The 20,204-nt window shown below is 34.9% G+C and overlaps 3 protein-coding genes and 1 pseudogene across 8 annotated transcripts in view; 3 read left to right on the plus strand and 1 right to left on the minus strand.

Annotated features, from left to right (window-relative positions):
* LOC149498731 (vesicle transport protein GOT1-like) overlaps window positions 1-20,204 on the minus strand; it is a 99,429-nt gene that overhangs the window by 38,932 nt on the left and 40,293 nt on the right. The gene's annotated exons all lie outside the window — the stretch shown is intronic.
* LOC149498735 (uncharacterized) lies at window positions 69-3,362 on the plus strand. 5 transcript variants are annotated; one of them, XR_016321730.1, is made up of 6 exons: window positions 72-255; window positions 387-460; window positions 1,132-1,273; window positions 1,586-2,246; window positions 2,774-2,937; window positions 3,137-3,362. XR_016321730.1 is itself a non-coding variant. In XM_089723974.1 (5 exons), the coding sequence occupies exons 1-5, from the start codon at window positions 142-144 to the stop codon at window positions 2,809-2,811; spliced, it is 990 nt and encodes a 329-aa protein (XP_089580100.1). In that variant the 5' UTR covers window positions 69-141; the 3' UTR covers window positions 2,812-3,362. The 5 variants fall into 5 exon arrangements, 4 of the variants coding, with proteins under 4 accessions (XP_089580100.1, XP_089580093.1, XP_089580095.1 ...); XM_089723974.1 differs by having other exon boundaries at window positions 69-255; window positions 1,171-1,273; window positions 2,774-3,362; XM_089723967.1 differs by having other exon boundaries at window positions 2,774-3,362.
* On the plus strand, window positions 3,566-8,834 carry LOC119371417 (rust resistance kinase Lr10-like). Its single transcript, XM_089723942.1, has 9 exons — window positions 3,566-3,881; window positions 3,999-4,241; window positions 4,652-4,693; window positions 5,060-5,116; window positions 5,927-5,956; window positions 6,241-6,279; window positions 6,526-6,561; window positions 7,263-7,292; window positions 7,384-8,834. Exons 1-9 carry the CDS (start codon window positions 3,713-3,715, stop codon window positions 8,535-8,537), a joined length of 1,800 nt encoding a protein of 599 aa, XP_089580068.1. The 5' UTR covers window positions 3,566-3,712; the 3' UTR covers window positions 8,538-8,834.
* Window positions 10,976-15,310, plus strand: LOC149498736 (putative protein phosphatase 2C 80 pseudogene; annotated as a pseudogene). The gene is made up of 4 exons (XR_016321962.1): window positions 10,976-11,233; window positions 11,325-11,472; window positions 11,752-13,324; window positions 15,097-15,310. The product of XR_016321962.1 is annotated as a putative protein phosphatase 2C 80 pseudogene (transcript).

The following is a 20,204-nucleotide window of genomic DNA, read 5'->3' on the forward strand; positions in this document are numbered from 1 at the left end:
ATGGTGTGGCCTGGTAGGAGAAAAAAATTTTGGTTAAAGGCGGGGATTGGCTTTTTTTTTTTTTTTTTTTTTTTTTTTTTTTTTTTTTTTTTGTGCTTAAGAGAGAAAACCACCTTTCCCTCCTCTTTCTCTGTAAAGATAATGAAAATGGAGAAGCTAGCTAGCATATGTAAAAACCCAGAAGCCTCGTCGTTTCGCGGTTCTCAATCTGATCAGAATCCCGTTATTCCTGTCTCTTCTTTGTCCCTCAAATCTGTAAAAATCTGAACTTTCTCTTTTCGTTCCCCTTTTTTTTTGTACTTCACTTCCTTTTATCTGTTATGCTATTATTGAAGTAGTTGCCGATGTTAAGTGTTCGTGATGGTTGTTGATTTTGTTTTATCCAGGTGTTACTGAACGATTGGTGGCTGGTTAAGTCCGGGAACAAAGGGATTGCTGCTGCTGGGTTTGCTTTAAGCGAGTATGATTTGTTTATTTATTTATTGCTTGATTGTTTTACTTAAGTTGTTTTCTGGTCGAGAATTGATGGGCAAAAATTTCTGATCTAATCTAGAAAGTTTCCAAATCGAAAATGAAGAATTGGGTTTAATTTGAAGTAAGCTTTGTGGAAGTTGGCCGGAAGTGTCTTCCTTTTTTGTTTCTTAAGTAAAATTTAATTGAAACTTTTAATATTCTTGCCATTTAATACTGTAAGCTGTAACCCAATAAGGATTTTAAGCAAGCTGAGGCCTTCTGCTACAATTTCAAGTTTGCCCCCTCAATCTGTGTTGAATTTGCATTTCCAATAGTCTTTTTTTTTCATGATTTCTTTTTATGATGGTTTACTAATTACAGAGAGTATATGCAAAAAGGGAAAAAGAAAAGAAAGAAAGAAACGGAAACATCCATGTTAGCCTACTTAGAAGATATAGAAATAATGGTTGGTCACTTTCTTGGTGCCTAAATGTTTGCATTCTAGTTTTTGCAATCTACCTTGGGACCTTTTGATCCTTGTGAACGTTATCTGAACCTTGGGTTCTTATTTTGGTATGGGCTCTCTTAATTTTCGCTTCTTTAATCTGATTGCAAATAATTCTTCAAGATTGTAAAGAATTTTTGGGGTTTGTGCTTTTACTTGTATTTGTATCAAAGCTTAGGAGAAAGACTCTTTTACTCTGCACCAATATCCAGGAGAATCAATGCCACCACTCTTGAAACCAGGGATGGAATCACAATTGCAATAAACGGCTTCATAAATAGGTCCCGAACGCTTCAAAGTGGCTTTTCAGTTCTGGTATTGTGCCTTTTTTCTCCTGAGAAAATATCTTTTCCTTCTTCACCTTGTTCTCTGTGGTCTTAAGAGTAATGTATAAAAATATTTAATTCAAATAATGATTCTAGTAAAATTTCACCTGTTTTTATCGAGTATAAATCTATTGCTTCAGAAAGTTCTTCTAGTATTTGTTTAAGAAACAAAATTAGATTAGAACCAAATAAATGCCTAATAAGGTTGTCCTGAACTTACAGGTGCAAAATTAGATATGCTATTTCTATGCCTATTTAACCTTTTTAGATCAAGCCCCAATTGAATTGTTGATCTCTACAGGTTTGCAATCATTTCCAGATTGGGTTTCCATTTGACTGGGAAGGGTGCCTTGCTCAATTTTATGTGGAAGAATCTGCTAAAAGAGATTCTACAAGTAGAAAAAATGTGCCTAGATTAAATGCAAATACTTACCTGTCAACTTTGGATGAGCTCCCAGCAACAAGCATACGTGATCTTGTTATGCGCCTTGCTGCGGATTCTGAAAATCTTAGTTGTGATGATATAGTGGGAAAGTTGTCAGACACATTCCAACATACTCCAATGTACCATTCAAACTTGGAAAGTGAAGGTCCACGAGTGACTGCAAATTCTGAAGTGGATCAAACTGTGAAAAATCATAAGAAGGCAAAGACTTATCAGATGCACAAAGAACTTACCCGAAGTACAGGTGTTGTAACAAGAAGTAGGTACAGATCAAAGAATATGAGTAGCAAGCAGGAAGAGAATCTCCAATCCAAATCTCCAGTCCAGTGCAGAAATTTCAGAAACAAGCCCGAAAAATGTCTTTCATCGAACTTTTCCCTTGAAGGTGAAGTTACTGATCAGATTTTAACCCCAGCAGCTAATAAAAAGTTGTCTGAAGCAGCTTCAATCAACTTGAAAGCAAGTTCTGGCACAGTCAGAAGGTCTGGTAGGCCAAATATCCGTAAGAACTATACTGGTATGAATTAATTTTTCAGGTAAAATCTTAAATGTGAGTTTCAAAATTAAGAATGGTAACCAAAATGCTTCACTTCTATTACATTGAGTTTACAGTGAAAAAAAAACTTTCCTTTTTCCCCTTTATCGCCTAGTTCTTAGTTTTTTCATTTGTAGCGTTTTACAGACTTATATGCCTACTTGGCCATGGATTACTGTGCATTTGGTTATGTTGCTTTTGCTTTTACAATTAGTTTTTGACCAGAAACAACCAGAGAAGATACATAAGAGAGGATTTGCAAGATCACCCACAAGTTACATCATAATTTGGTATGGTTATTATATATAAAACATCAACTAAAATCCAAAAACAGAAGTGATAGGAGTAGCAATCTTTTATTCTACCCAAGCCATTTTCCTTAGGTGCAAGACATATTCATAAACTTTGAGTGGGTTCGTGAGGGATTTTGAAACACTATCTCTCTGTTTGCATCTTTGAACCCATTTCAAAGCTTTGGGACTTGAACTTCTGTGTTGAATTCTCCACAGGTTGCATAGGAAACAAACCAGGAGGAATAGTAAATTAGTGCTATATCCATAAATCCAAAGGTTTCACCTCCAAATTAAAGGCTTTCCCCCGAGCTCTCCTTCCAGAATTTTCAAGTAGTCTATCATCTCCTTAGCTGCCTTTTTGACTTCTCCTTTGGTCATTAGTATCCTCTTGCCACTATCATATATATACCTGCATCATATTTTCACATGCATAACTTTGAGAACTTTTATCATCATACTACTGTGATTTTTTTTGAAAAAGAGAATACATACGAGACAGTGATATGATACACACTAGTCGTCCAATAAGAAGTATGACAATGGGCCAATATGTTTCCCTTAATGAACCTTTTCCTTTAGCTTCGTCGCAGCTTCCTTGAAGGAGACTTCGCAATAGACATAATTCTGAGACTTTATCCATGGGGCATTGACTTAAAAGGAAGACTTATGGGGCATTGACTTAAAAGGAAGACTTGTGGTGTGCAATGTTTATTGGAAGTCGCTTTGAAGTTTCCAGCGACGACCAAAGTAATCCTGCATCACAAATTTAATGATCAATTCTCTCTGTCTCATCAGGTCGCAGAATGATCAGCAGATACTCAAACCTTCTTTTTCTAGTTATAATTTTAATAATACTCCATCTCCATGGTTGCTGTGCTAGAAAAAGCAAGAGCAATAATGATCAGTGCACCAGTTCTTGCGGCGATATCCATAACATAAGCTACCCTTTTCGCCTTAACACTGATCCGACAACCTGCGGCAACCAAAACCTTCAACTTGTTTGTGAAAACAACCTTCCAGTAATATACTTGGATTCAGCTAAATATTACGTTCTGTCTATTAATTACAATAACTTCACAATTCGAGTAGTAGATGCCCTTATCCAAAAGGATAACTGCTCCTCCTTTCCTCGCCATTCTTTGAACCTTTTCCGTGATGAGGCTGAGTACAATAAGAGCATATTTTACGTTTTATCTGCCAGAAGCTTACGTTTATGAGGCTGAGTACAATAAGAGCATAGTTTTGGTAAACTGTGAACATCGAATACTGGATTCTCAACTTTATGTGGATACTCATCCTTGCATCAATAGCACGTATTATTCAGGTGAGGTTATTATTATTAATTTTAGCAGTCTAGTCCATTAACATTTAACAAAAGAGCAAGGCCCTAATAAGTTAATTATAACTGCAATATTATATTAATTCAATTATTATAATTCAGGTTATTGGTATATAATGCTTGGCTCTCGCTCTACTTCTGTGATGGATTTGGTGGATTCTTGCCGTGTTGAGCAGATAGTTATGGCATCTTTTCTGCCAAAAGAAGCGATGGACATTTCCTATCTGGATGTTCACCGCATTATGTCATATGGGTTTGAGATTTCATGGTTTTGGGCTTGCTGTGACAACTATCAGGAAAACCGCTGCAACCTAGACAGTGCCAACATTACGGAATACTGTGGCGGTACGTCTCATTTCCATGGCCTCCATTTCAAGTTGGGTTTGAATGGTTATTATGATTGTAAATCAGTTCTGGTTCAAAACTGAATTGTGACCAAGACTAATTAGGACTCATTCAACCAATAAAAATTGCGTTTTGGGTGATCTTTTTTATCCCCTATAGTCACTATATGTCTTTCTTAGTTTTATATTTCCTTGCAAAGAGAAAAAATAGTAATGAAAAGTATTTTTGACATGACATTTTAGTTGGATTCAAAGCCAGTCTTGCCTAGTGCATGAGTAATATTTCAATTTTTATTTTGTGTTTCAAAGAGAAAAAGGGGAAAAAAAAAATCATTTGATATTTGTCTTTTTAATTTTTATTTTGTGTTTTCATTTTGTATATAAAATTAATATTTCTCTTTGTCTATGTAGGAATAGGAAAAAGAACGAACTGGCTCCGTGAAGATGTCCGCTGTAAGGAGCTGTTTTGCATTATTATCCATTCTATATAGAAAATGTTTTCAATGACTAATTTAAAAAAGAAAAAAAAAAACTATATATCAATCGAAATTTACTAACTTTTTTTTTTCCATTAAATGATTAAAATATTCTTGTTTTTCGAAAAATATATATATTTTTTTATTTGGATCCGCAAACCAAATCTAGATAAGTCATTCTTTCCTCTCTATACCAATATAAATTTATAATCTGCAAAGTTCCCATCATTTACTTTCCATTTATCATATCGTCGTCTTAATTTCGTCGTGACAACTTCCTCCTCCTTTTCTTTTCTTTTCTTTCCTTTTTTTTTTTTTTTATTTTTTATTTTTATCTGCGCAGCGCTGCTTCATAGCGTTCGCTACCTGGGTAGGAAAGATATTTATGGAACTCATGTTGGTAAGAAACATTCTACATGTGTTTTTACATTTAAAGGTTTCCCATAGCGAGAATAGTGAGAAAGAAAGATAATACTGATAGAATTTTATATGAATCTCTCTCCAATTTGAATTACATAAAGTTCAATTTGCACTCTCAAATTACTTATAAATAAATTAATTTTTTATATAATTATTGTCCCAAATTTACAACAAATTACTACAAAGACCAAATTTGTAGCTAAAAAGAATGACATAATAATTTTTATTATTTACTTTTAATAAAATAATAGTTTGTACCTTTTCAAAATTATTATTATTATTTTTTTTTTTTGTTAAAAATTGACCTTTTTGCTCATTTGATGTAAAATTAGGATAATGATTGCATAAAAATTAATTTTTGGATAAATCATATATAGCACCCAAATTTGGCTAAATCATTCAAAAAATCACAAACTTTTAGGTAATTGTAAATGTATCCTAAATTTAATTTTCTTCTCTTAGCCCCAAATTTAAAAGGGAAATTGAACCTTATTAATATTATTATGGAAATTATAGTACAGTAGTTTACAAAAATGAAATAATCAAAATAAAATAAAATCACACCCTATAAGAATCTTTATAGTTAAAATAAGCTAAATTGAGACAAACTAATTCAAATATACACATTTGAATTATATCCATAGCACCTCCCTGAAGCTGGTGGCCTTTGTAATAATTAAAACTTGTTTTGAATATAATCAAATTCATTTTTATTATAATCATATTTGCATTAATTGACATGCACAATCAAAAAATTAAATCTTTTTGTGCTCTTTTTGTGTTGATGCAGGATTAGGAGCGATATTTAGTGATGCGCATGGTAAGTTCTATTTCTGTAAGAGCTTTCATTAATAAGCAGTGTTGATTGGTCACCAATAATGGAATTAGGGGTGGCCAGCTGTGGTGGCGACCTCCCTAATTTTATTTTACTTTTTTTAAATTTACCTTATAAAATATAGAAAATTTTACTTTTTACCAGTAAAACAACAATTTTTTTCGATGTTGTCCCTTCTAAATGTTGGACAATTTTTTTTTGCCTCTTCTAATTATTTTCTCTTGGTCACCTGTTAGTTGTTTAAATTGGGCTTTCTTTTATTTTGGCAGGGTTGATTGCTGACCTGTATGCTAACCGAATTCCCAATGGTAAGGATGCTTACACTCTATTGCAAGTTTAATTGTGCTATATTTGGATAGAAAACAAGAATAATCAAACTTTGAGATTATTTCTAATTTAATTTTATTTATTTATTTATTTATTTTGTTTGAAAGAATAATTTAGAATAATATAATAACGGTTGTTAATCCTTAATTCAAAAGAACAAAAAGAAAAAGATATATTATTACATTTTCTTTTGCTAATTGTTTTTCATTTTTGTTTTGTCAATGCAGGCAGGTCAATAAGATATGCCGGATATTATCTCTTGGGTGAGAATATTTATATCACACTTTTTTTTTTTTTTTTTTTTTTTATGGAGGGGTTGGCTATAATGATAATCTAGGGCATCATGTCAAGCTTCTCATTATTCAAATTCAAGGTTTCCAACACTTAAAAATCCTTAAAGAAAGAAAGAAAAAAATCCTTAAAAAAATGTAATTTAATCTAATAGCTCAACGTAATCTCATAATCCTCAGTTTTCTAACAAATAGCTCAATGTAGCTCATAAACGCAAGAACATCTAATCTAAGCATAGATATGAAGATAAATGGATTAAACTTACTTGTTGAGTGAGAGACTCAAATGCAAGAGAAGCTTATGAACAAGCTTGGAAGACTGAGAAAAGTCTTCAAAGGTTTGCCAAAATCCATTATCTAATTCTTTTTCATGCGTTTCCATGAAATCAAAAGCTAAATAATAAAGAAAATAAGTTCATATGATTAAGAAGACTTAAATTCAAGATATTTCACTGTTCATATTAGTGAGAAGATTAACCAGACCACTCCTGATTAGCTAGCTCTAAATATGTTGAAATTAGAAAGTTTAAGAAGTGAAATGCGAATAGTTCCATGTTCAACGGATTAAATAATGACAAGAATAAAGCACAAACATTTTTAAGCCAATGTGTCAAGTTTTATATGGCTACATATTTTACATCTTTTAACTTTTTTTGTTCTTTTCCTTCTTTCAGGTTTGCTTCCTTATTTAATTTCTATCTTTGGTAAGGGAATTCCTTTCCTTATTTAAGCCAAGCTTCACTGTTTTTAATTGTCAAATAGTTGCTAACAATTGTTCTGTCAATTTTTTTCCAGTGTTATATCGTGCAACATTAACCTTATGTGGGATAATAGGTCTTCTCTCCTTTTGGATTTATAAATGGCAAAGGAGACATTTATCAAAATATGATAATATTGAAGAGTTTCTTCAAAGTTATGATAATCTCTTCCCAATTAGATACTCTTACTCAGAAATTAAAAAGATAACAAACGGTTTCAAAGAAAAGCTGGGAGAAGGAGGTTTTGGCTCTGTATACAAAGGAAAACTCCGGAGTGGTAATTTTGCTGCAGTGAAAATGTTGAATATGTCCAAAGGTAACGGTCGAGACTTCATCAATGAAGTTGCTACAATTGGGAGAATTCGTCACATTAATGTGGTTCGTCTTGTTGGTTTTTATGCTGAGAAATCTAAACGTGCTCTCGTATATGATTTCATGTCTAATGGATCTCTCGAGAAGTATATATTTTCGGAAGAACGTAGCAATTTGATAACCATTGAGAAAATGTATGAGATTTCTCTAGGAGTGGCTCGCTGGATTGACTATCTTCACCGAGGCTGTCATATGAAAATATTACATTTTGATATCAAGCCACATAACATTCTCCTGGATGAAAATTTCTTGCCAAAAATCTCAGATTTCGGACTTGCAAAATTATATTCGACCGATGAGAGTATTGTGTGTCTCACAGCAGCGAGGGGAACAATGGGTTACATGGCTCCAGAACTAATCTACAAGAACATTGGAAGTATATCTCATAAAGCTGATGTGTATAGTTTTGGGATTTTGTTAATGGAAATGGTGGGAAGAAGAAAGCACTTGAATGCATTTGCTGCGCATGTCAGCCAAGTCTATTTTCCGACATGGGTTTATGAACAATTTAATAAAGGAAAAGACATGGAATTGGGAGATAATGTTTCGGAGGAGGAAAGTACAATGACAAAGAAGATGACTTTAGTAGCTCTTTGGTGTATACAATTGGAACCCATTTATCGTCCATCCATGCATGAAGTTATAGAGATGCTGGAAGGAGAATTTGAAAACCTAAAATTGCCTCCAAAACCTTCTTTGGTGCCACAAGACAAGAAAAAAGAGGATGTTTGTATCAACAATGGTTCTTCAGAGCCGATAACTATACCAGGTGATTGCCTAGAGTCAGAGTCCGAGTCCGAGTCTATTAGTTTGCTATGAATAATGTAAATTAAATTATTAGGGTTTGGTTGTCGGAATTCAACATTTCTGTAATAATTCCTTTTGGTGCCACAAGACAAGAAAAAAGAGGATGTTGGTGTCAACAATGGTTCTTCAGGGCCAATAACTATACTAGGTGATTGCATAGAGTCAAGAGTTCGAGTCTATTAGTTTGCTTATGAATAATGCAAATTAGATTATTAGTTTGCTTATGATAACAGTTTTTGTGCCAAATTCCTGAATAAAATGTAATATATGAATGTAAAATAAAATTGTAGCAGCTTGATTGTATGAAAATTATAATGCCATCAGACAGGTGTTCTTTTTTCTTAACAATTTTGTCGAATTTCAATATCATTAGATTCAGTGAATCATTTGAGCCAGAATTCTCTGATCATATCGGCATGTTTCATTATTGTGAAAACTAGTTTAAATACGATACTAAATTATTGCAATACCAAAACTAATAGAAAAAAAAAAATTGTTTTGGGTCTCTAATTTATAACCTAATTAACACTTCCATCTCCATATTTTTGAGAGATTATTATGCCATCTGTCTAAAAAGTGTATTTAACTAATAATAAAGTGCTGAACTTTTGGGACGAAAAGACCACCGGTGACTTGTTAAGGATGTAATAGTAATTTCTTAGAAACAAAAAGGAAAAGAAAAGCAAAAAGGAAAAGGTGCAAATTAGGATATATTCAAAGCGTATTTTTTTCTTAGATACTCAAAGCGTATTTTTTTCCAGAAATATATTATGAGCCTTATAAAAGTTAACATTTTTTGTTTTGAAAAAAAATGAAAGTTAATCCAAAATATCATTTCCATACAGCTTTTAAACCATTGTAACAATCTTGATTGGTGTTAAAAATTTTGGACGTCAAATTTTATTTTAGTTTGAGTTTCATATATACTAAGAAAATATAATTATTATGATTAATTATAATTTTTCTTTATTTTATAAAAATCCATATTATTAAAATTAAATTTAACATTAACAATCTAACTAAATTTTAATCAATAAGTCTACCCATTAAAACGAAAATGAAGAATTGGGTTTAATTTGAAGTAAGATTTGTGGATGTTGGCCAGAAGTGTCTTCCTTTTTTGTTTCTTAAGTAAAATTTAATTGAAACTTTTAATATTCTTACCAATTAATACTGTAAGCTATAACCCAGTAAGGATTTTAAGCAAGCTGAGGCCTTCTGCTACAATTTCAAGTCTTCCCCCTCAATCTGTGATGAATTTGCATTTCCAATAGTCTTTTTTTTTTATAGCTGAGTATGGTCGATTGGTCACTCCTTTTATTCATTTATAATTGTACACTCGTAGATTAAAATACTAACCAAAAGCCGTTAGTCTTTTTCTTCATCTCCAAGTTCTCCTTTTTAAAATTATTTTTATCATACATCAAATGTCGTATTTTCAATTATAGGCAGAATATTAATTGTTAAAGAATGATGCATTGTAATGAAAATATTTTTATTGTCGTTATTTAATAGGTTAAATAGAAAAATCAGTTACTCTACTTGAAAATAATAAAAAGTGATTTTCACTTAATATTTAATCAATTTTATTTTTTAATTCAAGTTTTCAATACGAAAAAAAAAATAAATAAAAAATTGGCCAACAACTTGCAATTTCCGATCAAAAAGACTTGTTGGGTTAGTTCTCGTATCATTACTCATAAGAAATACTCTCAGAGTTGAATGCATAACTTACCAATAGTCCATTTATTATTATTATTATTATTTGGTTTATGTTCGATTTGGGAAATCTAATTAAATACCATAACATCAAAATCCAAAAATCAAAAACTTAATTATCTACGCATACAATTAAAATTAACATTCTCAATATGTAGATTATAAATAAATATTTATTAAAAGGCAACTTGTATTTGACATCCACCTAAAATGAAATTTCAATGTTTAGCTCTTGCTCATAAAAACAAAAATTCACCACTTCAGCCTCAGAACAACCAATAGTATATATAAGACTTGGGCATGTCCAAATTCAAATCCCTTTCCCCTATTACTTTAAAAGATAAAAAATAAAAATAAAAAAGAAAGCCTCAGGGTGTCTTAAGAACAAATCATTCATTTCATAAGATCCATTGTGCAATGATAGAGAATAGAAACAAACAAAAGAATAGTATGGATGAACTGAAAATTATAATTTTCTTTACCTTCTTTAATGAAAAGGACAAAAAGCTTATCATCAAATGAAAATGCACTCTCTACAGTCATGCAAACGGAATCCAAAAAAAAAAAAAAAAAAAAAAAAAATCTAGCAATACTTTTTACAGGGAATTAGAAATGGACCTATCTGCAGCTTAGTTGCACTTCCTTGCAATCCCAGAATTGCACACCTACCCATCTCTAAGCCAAAAAAATTTTAGATGTGGAGCCAGAATTGCACCGAACTTTCTTATAGAATGCAACATGTGGCTATTACTCATGAGCAGAATAATTCCTCCCCTCAGCTTGCTGAATGTGTCGTTCTCCAAAAATTTAACAACCTCATATCCGATGACGTCAATCATGCCAATGATCTGCCATCTTCGTCAAATGCTGAAGACGGCCAAATATCAGCATGTTCTCAGAATTTATCTGCTAAAATTTCTGTCAGTGATGATTCTACATGCAACTACCCTACATTGTCTGCGATTTTAGGAATGGATTCTGTTACACGAGTATTGATGCTGAAGAAATGCATAGGCTTGGCAGAAACAATGAGCACACTTTCGAAAAATGATTGTATGTGGCTTTTTGCTTTATGTGCAGCAGTTGATACTCCATTACATGCTGATACTAGTGCTGCTCTCTAGTGCTGCTCTGCGGAGCCTGCTCCGAAAGTGTGCTAGCTTGCGAGCTGCGAAGTCTGAACTTGATGATGAGGTTATAATGCTGAACATTCTTGCTACAATATCTGGCAGGTATTTTGGACAATCTGAAAGCTGAAGCTAGTTTACTTAATGTGCTTGGCTTAGCTCCTCTTTATGTAAGACTCTTTCTGTAACACAATCTCACAATCCCCCGGACTATTTTTTGTTGGTTTGGCCCAAATTTTACTGGCATTTTTTTGTAGAACTAGAGTGGTTGGCCCATGTCTATGTGGGCGTGTGTGTGTACGGTTCGAAGCCCCTCAAAAACAATAAGGTTCGAAGATATAAATGAATAACCCTCGATATTTCTCTCCCTAAATCTCTAGATCCCAAAAACAGTAAGGTTCAGGTGTGCTTAAAGAGGCTCTGGTTTTTGGTTGAAGGGGTTAAGGTGCCATCTGGGTTTCTGCGTGAAGCTGAATTAGGATTTAGGACATCAGTAATTGTTAGAAATTCAGCCTTTTCATTATCTATCCCACTCAATTCTCAGTGAGGCGTTCTCTTTGGTGGATATTCTATAGTTGCCTAAAGCTGTGTTTGGTGATACTTTTATTGATAATATGATTACCAGTGCAAAACGATTGTACTTTATTGATAATATGATTACCACTTGTGTAAAAGGATTGTACTTTTCGGAACCTAGAGGTGTTTTTTTCGCGGATAGAGGTCGGGTCAGTTGCTTTAAGGCAAGAGTGAGAATGATAAATGGGGAGTTGCCAAATAGTCCTTTGGTTGTCAGTTACTCTTGGTTTGGTTCAATTACAAGGAGCAGTAATTTGAATAGCTTTGTTCCAGGGCCATCTTTGAAAAACTTCCACAACTTGTCTTCTGTTAAATTCTCTGCTGGAGCTGCTCATAATGTGTCGTTTGATGGGAATTCTCGCGAGGAACAGCTGGCAAACTCAACTGTGGAGTCTGGCCAAACCCTGAAGTTGCTCTGTACTGATGAGGAAAAAACAGGTGGGGAAGATGCTCATTCTGTTCAATCCTCTGCTGGAGCTGCTCGTGATGTGTTGTTTGATGGGAATTCTCGGGAGGAGCAGCTGTCAAACTCCACTTTGGTATCTGGCCAAACCCTGAAGCTGCTCTCAGGATCTTGCTACTTGCCACATCCTGATAAGGAAGAAACAGGTGGGGAAGATGCTCACTTTATATGTGCCAATGAGCAAGTCATTGGTGTAGCAGATGGAGTAGGAGGGTGGGCGGATGTGGGAATTAACGCCGGATTATATGCTCGGGAGCTTATGTTGAATTCTGTAAGTGCAATTCAGGAAGAGCCTGTGGGTTCAATTGATCCTGCTACGGTGCTAGAGAAGGCACACTCCAATACAAAGGCAAAGGGTTCATCAACGGCCTGCATAGTTGCGCTTATAAATGAGGAAATACGTGCCATTAATCTAGGAGACAGTGGATTCATGGTGGTTAGAGATGGATGCACAGTGTTCCAATCCCCAGCACAGCAGCATTGCTTTAATTTTCCATACCAACTAGAGAGTGGCAATGAGGGTGATCTGCCAAGCTCTGGCCAGGTATTCATATTTCCTGTTTCTCCGGGTGACGTAATTGTTGCCGGAACAGATGGATTATTCGACAACTTGTATAACAACGAGGTTACCACTGCTGTTGTTGATGCCCTAAGAGCTGGCTTAGGGCCTCAAGTAACAGCTCAGAAAATTGCAGCTATGACAAGTCAACGAGCACTGGATGAGAACCGACAGACACCTTTTTCTACTGCTGCGCAACTTGCTGGGTTCAGCTACCATGGTGGTAAACTTGATGACATCACTGTTGTAGTGTCGTATGTAACAAGCTCTAACAAGTTGTGATCATGTCTTCTCCAATGTGGCTGAACCACCAATTGTTGGTATCTTGATGCACTTCTTTATAGCGGGTGTTGAGGTATTAATTTTAATTTTTGTTAATTTTAATTCGTTATCAGTGTTAGTTGAGGTATTGTTGTTTTTGTTAACAGTTTGGTAATAATATTGGTACGTTAATTTTAGTGTTCTGATTCCTTGTGTTATTTTTTTTGGCTACTCTGTTGGTGAGTATTAACTTTTGAGGATTCCTTGATACACTTGCATTTCGGAACTTGATGAGGTTAGTAAGGTAACTGTGTTATTTTCAGGGAACAAAATATTTTTCTACCATCAGAATACTCATGGGAGGTCTTAGAGTTAATAAATTTATTGTGAATTTAACATTCTTTTAGAGTTTAGAACTGCAAGAATTAAATAGCTCTAACCAACATGGTTCTTCAATTGATGATGGTAACATAAATATGAAATGTAATTGTATTATTTTGCTTCAGAGTTTGTAAGGTTCTTCAATTGATGATGGTAACATAAATATGAAATGTAATTGTATATTTTTGCTTCAGAGTTTGTAAGTATGCAATGTATCTTTCAACAAATGATGATGTCATAGGCCATTTCCTGGTAGAAAAATTGGATCTTTCTTGCTAAAATGAATTGTGTTGATCTAGCTAATGAAAAAGTAAAAATCCTATGTCATACAATTTCCTTGCTGAACCTAAAGTTAAGAATTTCTTTGCATCTGATAGGGACCCTGAAACACTTGTTTACAGGGTTATTCCTCTGTCCATCTTTCTCAACATCTTTCCTTGGGGGAAAAAAAATCTTTCTCAACTTCCAGTTTGAGAATTTTGCCAATTAAAAAGCTGTTCATATATTTTCTTGGTCATTAGTGAGTGAAGTTCAACAAGTGTGTCAGGTTGTGATAGGGACCCTGAAACACTTGTTGACAGGGTTATTCCTCTGTCCATCTTTCTCAACATCTTTCCTTGGGGGGAAAAGTCTTTCTCAACATCCAGTTTGAGAATTTTGCCAATTAATGCTCTTAAGATTCAATAAAAAGCTGTTCATACATTTTCTTGGTCATTAGTGAGTGAAGTTCAACAAGTGTGTCAGGTTTCGGATTAGTGTTATAAGTGATATAGTAATTTAGAAGCTTAAAGAACTTCAATTGCAGCATGAATTTGTGGTCAAAGTAGGGGATGCTGCCTCCTTATGGGCAAAATAAATATTAAAGGCTAAGTAGCTTGAACTGGAAAAACACGATATAATATGACATGAAATATGACTCTTTTTTTTTAAACAGCAAAACACAAAAGGTTGGTGAAATGTTATACTAAGAATATATATTTTGTATTTATAATACTGGGATAAATTTATTGCTATAAATGTTACTCCACGGCATTAATTTCAATAATCTAGTATTGGTTTAACATCTATAAATGTTACACCACGACATTAGTATAAATGTTACACCACGACATTAGTTTCACGATATAATTTATTGGTGAAATGTACTGCATTTTGCTTTTGTGAATTTAAAATCTTGTATTGGTTTGTCAGTAATGTGTTAGTTTAATTGATTGCATGATCAGAAAAGTAAAAGTTGGGTTTTGTGAAGTAGTAATCGAAATCCATCTTAAAATTTTAAATTGTGAATTAACCTCTACAGTTTACATAGGGTTGCCAAAATTAAAGAAATATAGTGAAACGTTTTTGAAGTGTTAAGATGTTTCCAAGAGTTTTAGTGTCTGGAATGTGTGCAACATGCTAAAAAAGTCTTCATGATTCATATGTTAGAAGAGTGTTCCTCTGTGATCTAGTCGCAAGATGTTTCCTTATATATTTGATTATCAGGTTCTTATGGCTGATTGCAGTGGTCCAGACTCCAGAGATGTTATTTGTTTATTGTTGCCACAGTTGTTGATGGAGCCAAAAAAAGGGTGAATTCAGTATCTCATGATGTGGTTTGCTTTGTAGCACACAATTGAGTTCTGAGTAGTTGTATCCTATCATTTTTGTTTTTGGCTTCTATTTCCTATACTAAAAGGCTTGTATCTTGGAAATAAGAAAAATAAATTGAGTTTAATAATTTATCTTATTTGAGAAATAAAGACCATATAGAAAGGGCCTAGTTTCTCAACTATAGGATGTATGCTATGTCCTATAACATTAGTTATATTTTCAGTCACTGTCTTTTGACCTTTAGGTTTGCTACTTCTCAATTCACCTTTTGGTAATCATGAGCGATGCACAACTTGATGTGAAATTTTTTTTCAAAAAAAAAAAAAAATCAGAAGCACCTGCAAAACCTATAAAGCTTCATGTGGATTAATCAGGGAAATAATTTGCAGTTTGCAAAATAGATTAGTATTTTTTTTCCCTCAGGATCATTCTTTCGTTTTGCATGAACATATATTTGAAAAGTTGGAAAAAACGGAGGTTCTTCTAGAAAATCTGAAACTGCATGTTTTGATGCTACTTTGCCATATAACTAACCAAATTTTCTTCTGTATTGTTTTCTATTTATCTCAGTTTTTATCAGGCTATGAGGGTTCCTGCACCGAAATTTCTTCTAAAATGCAGCCCGTAGGTTTATTCACGAGCAGAATGCTTCCTCCCCTCAGCTTGCTGAGAGTATCACTCTCCAAAAATTTAACAACCTCAGAACTGACAAAGTCGATAACGCAGGCCATGCTGATAAAATATCCGCATGTTCTTGGAATACATTTACTAAAAACACTGTCAGTGATTCTACAACTACCCTACATTGTCTGCGATTTTAGCAATGGATTCTGATACATGAGCATCCATGCTGAAGAAAATGCATAGACTTGGCAGAAACAATGGCCGCATTGTCTGAAAATGACTCTGGCTTTTTGCTCTATGTGCAGCCGTTGATACTCCATTATAGGCTGATCCTAGCTAGTGCTTCTCTACGGAGCCTGCTCGAAAGTGTGCTGCGAGGTCTGCACTAATAGGAGAATGGACTAGTCGTCCAATAAGAAGTATGACAATGGGCCAATATGTTTCCCTTAATTGTTACAGATAATATTAGTTATATTATTTGTTATTAAATAGCTGTATGTAGTTGTATTCTAATGATAGTCTTACACTCTTATAGTTATCCTTTGTAACTACTCTATATACAGAGTTGTATAAATAGAGTTGTATTATTCAATACGAGATATATAGAAAACCTAATTCTTTTCAGATTTACATGGTATCAGAGCTACCATAATTCCTCATCATGGCTCTTGTTCCTCTATCTTCTTCTTCTTCTTCAACTATCACTTCTGCATCTTCTTTTTCAATCAAATTAAAAGACAATAATTACCTAGCTTAGAAAACCCAGTTTGGTCCAATACTAAATTTCCAAGGCCTCAATGGTTTTATTGATGGTTCGCAAGTAGCTCCTCCTAAAACTATACCTGCATCTGCCACAGATACTACACCTATACCAAATCCAGCATATAAGGATTGGTTTAATAAAGACCAGTGGCTTCATTCATGGCTGTTAGCCTCCCTTACAGAAGAAGTTTACTCTCTTGTTTATGGACTTGATTCTTCATATGCAGTCTGGCAAGCTCTAGCCAACGCGTTTGGTGCTGTATCTCAGGATCGTCAGCTTCAATTACATATTGAGCTTCAAGAACTCAAGAAAAACGATCTCTCCGTCTCTGCTTATCTTAAGAAGGCAAAATCTCTGGCCGATGAACTTGGTGCAGCTGGACGTCCTCTTTCTCCGGCTGAGTTTAATGCGATAATCTATCGAAATCTGGGTTTCGAATTTCATTCAATTATCACAAATCTTAATCTTCGTCCACAACCAATTTCATTTTTCGAGTTACATAGCCATTTGGTTGCACATGAACTACTTCTTAATAATCTCCATCAACCAATGGCTAATCTCAGTCTTCGTTCAAGTTCATCTACACCAAGATCAATAACTTCTGCTCCTGTTACTCCCTCAGATTTCTCGAAGACTCGTGTGACTTGTCAAATCTGTAATAAACCCAATCATACTGCTTTGAATTGTCGTCACCGGTTTTATCGTGGAAATATTGGGCAGAATAACAATGGTACTCAATCTGGTTACACTAGCGGCAACAATTCAAGTTATCGTCCTTTCCGACCATATCGACCACCTGCTGCCAATATGGGCATAGGCACTTACTGTAACATCCCTTCCCGGTCCACCCGTAAACCCGAATAAACCGAGTCGAGACGCTACAAACTGGATGACTGTATGTCCTGTCATGCTGACATCATACTGTATATAGAAAATATTAGCATGCTAATGCTGTTAACATTAATAATGTGTATAATATTTAACAGACATGATACTGTTTACAAAATGAATTGGGCCCAACTGTGTGCCCTGTACATGCCATAAAAAGGATAGACAAAAGATACACAGTAAAATGACTAGCTACCCTGAAGATTGAGTCTTCTGTAGATGAACTTCAGCAGTTGTAATTCGACTCTCTATGAACCAGTCTCAAAACCTGCGAGTTAAACAGGTAACTCGCTGAGCTAATAAAGCTCAGTGGATATCTCAATATAAAATAAACAACTAAACACATACATATGTAAAAGAACCATGTAAACACATATAGTACAGATAAGCACACATATCATGACATGTTCAGTTTACTTTGATGGTCTTTCTTTCTCTTTATTATACTGTATGATTAAGTCAAGATATCTGTATGGCTCCATAAGGTTATAGTGAAACCGAAGTGATAAGATAAACTGTATGAAACTGTATGAAACTGTATGCTATAGGCCCCGAACCGGATTCGCCTATGCCACAATTGTCCGTTTTGGTGCCCCTAACCGGATTTGCACCGCACGGTTTAATCATATCCACTCAACGGCCTGTAGCCGGAGTTCCAAACTGTATGGGGCGCAGATCTGCTATTCTATGTCGCGACATAGCCTTATCTACATGGTTTCTACCCAACCTCAATGGAGCTTAATATTAGCATATCACCAATGTCACACAATAGCACATAAATGGTTCCACAACTTCATAGTTCATCATATTGATGTGAGTTCACATTATATAATTGCTTACATGTTGTTTTAATCCATGTTCTTATGTTATATTTTGATGCTAAAATGATTGGAGGCATATATGGTAAGCAAAGGAATACAATTGTAGTGAAATTGAAGTCCAAAAATGCATGAAAATCAAAGTCGCGAGCGCGCCTGTGGAAGTCGCGAGCGCGTACAGTGCCATATGAGAGACAGTGTATTATCAGGTGAAAGTCGCGAGCGCACACATGGAGGTCGCGATCGCGTAATGTGCAAGTGGAGAGTCAGTGAGTTTCTGGCTCAAAGTCGCGACCGCGCAACCTTAGTCGCGAGCGCAAGATCAAGTCGCGATCGCGCACATGGAAGTCGCGAGCGCAAGATGTGCCATTTGAGAGTCAGAGAGTTGTAGGTGAAAGTCGCGAGCGCGCAGATGAAAGTCGCGACCGCGTAGAGTGCAAAATGAGAGTCAGTGACAAGTCGCGACCTTATTCATGCAATTCGCGCGCGCGGTTTCCAGCCTGCACAGTCTGTACTCTTTTGGCCATATCTCACAATATACAACTCCAAATTGAGTGATTCAAAAACCCACGTAAAGCTAACACATAGAGGAACAAATAACTCTTCTATGAAACTTCCTAATTCCATCATTTAATAAGGTCGAAATCAAGATGAAGTTGCTGGTAAAATTTCCAGCAAACTCTGTTTCCACTTCATATATTCATCCCCTGTTTCATATCCTTTCCACTTCTTTCACTCAACAATAAGCAACACATGATCTCATGAGCAACACTCCACACAATTTTTCATGCAAAGAACATGGGAAATAACAAGAGATATCAAACCTTGCGTTCCAAAAAGCTTGGACTCTATTTTAAGCTTCTCTTTTCTGCTACTTTTGAACTTTCTGCTCCTATACACAAGAATTCTCATAACTCATCTCCAATATAACGAAATTAAAGATTGAATAACATATAACTGCAAGGACTTCTACTTACTTGGAGTTGACTTAATGCGTAACTTGCATGAAAAGTGCAAGGAAATGGAAGGGAAACGTAAGAAGAGAATGAAAAACGTGAAAATGGGGAAAGTGAAAATGATAAGAACGGGTAGACTCTAGAAGAAGGTGATTTGGCTGTGTAAACTCTCTAATTGGTACCTCAAGTATACCAAGGCTACAACTGAATACCCAAGCTGTATGTTTTGATGCAAACAAGTCCTAAACTTTCCATGCAAATAAGTCCACTTATCATTCATTCTACCCCAACCAGGTTTGGTTCAACCCAACTCAACTCACCTCTATGAAATGACTCAACTCGTCTCACTAGGATGTTACACTTACCCGACTGCTCCTTCTATGACAGATTCTGCTTCTGTTTCTTGGTTTCCAGATACTGCTGCTAATTACCATGTTACACCAGATTCGCAACAACTGAGTGCTATTAATGAATACTCAGGTAATGATCAATTATTGGTTGGGAATGGGCAAGGTCTGCAGATTTCACATACTGGTAATGGTCTTATTTCCAACTTAAATTGCCAGCTTAAGCTAAATAATGTCTTATGTGTGCCTACAATTATAAAAAATTTGCTTTCTGTTCAAAAATTTACCACTGATAATTCTGTTTTCTTTGAATTTTGGCCTCATTATTTTGCAATAAAGGACCAGTACACCAAGAACACACTGATGCAAGGCCCAAGTGAAGATGGCATGTACAAGTTAACTCAACTCTGACCACATCCCATGGCAAATCAAGTGTCAGCAGCTTCTTCCATAAATGATTGGCATCGGCGGTTGGGGCATCCGAACTTTCAAAAATTGTTTGATTTAGTTAAGCAGAATAAAATTTCAGTTTCTGATACTGAGATGAGTCCTTGTTCTAGTTGTCGCTTAGGCAAATTGTCTCGTATGTCTTTGGTTTCTAAAG

Source organism: Jatropha curcas, chromosome 1 (genome assembly GCF_041381405.1).
Source record: "Jatropha curcas cultivar XTBG-Jc1 chromosome 1, XTBG_Jcur_1.0, whole genome shotgun sequence".
Taxonomy (NCBI): domain Eukaryota; kingdom Viridiplantae; phylum Streptophyta; class Magnoliopsida; order Malpighiales; family Euphorbiaceae; genus Jatropha; species Jatropha curcas.

Bases quoted from the DNA above. Each gene is read 5' to 3' on its own strand.
- LOC149498735 (XM_089723967.1), top strand. From the start codon at position 142: ATGAAAATGGAGAAGCTAGCTAGCATATGTAAAAACCCAGAAGCCTCG. The intron at 461-1,131 runs GTATGATTTGTT...TTTGTATCAAAG, and splicing joins GCTGGGTTTGCTTTAAGCGA to CTTAGGAGAAAGACTCTTTT. The intron at 2,247-2,773 runs GTATGAATTAAT...AATTCTCCACAG, and splicing joins TATCCGTAAGAACTATACTG to GTTGCATAGGAAACAAACCA.
- LOC119371417 (XM_089723942.1), top strand. From the start codon at position 3,713: ATGAGGCTGAGTACAATAAGAGCATATTTTACGTTTTATCTGCCAGAA. The intron at 6,562-7,262 runs GTGAGAATATTT...TCCTTCTTTCAG, and splicing joins TGCCGGATATTATCTCTTGG to GTTTGCTTCCTTATTTAATT. The intron at 7,293-7,383 runs GTAAGGGAATTC...ATTTTTTTCCAG, and splicing joins TTATTTAATTTCTATCTTTG to TGTTATATCGTGCAACATTA.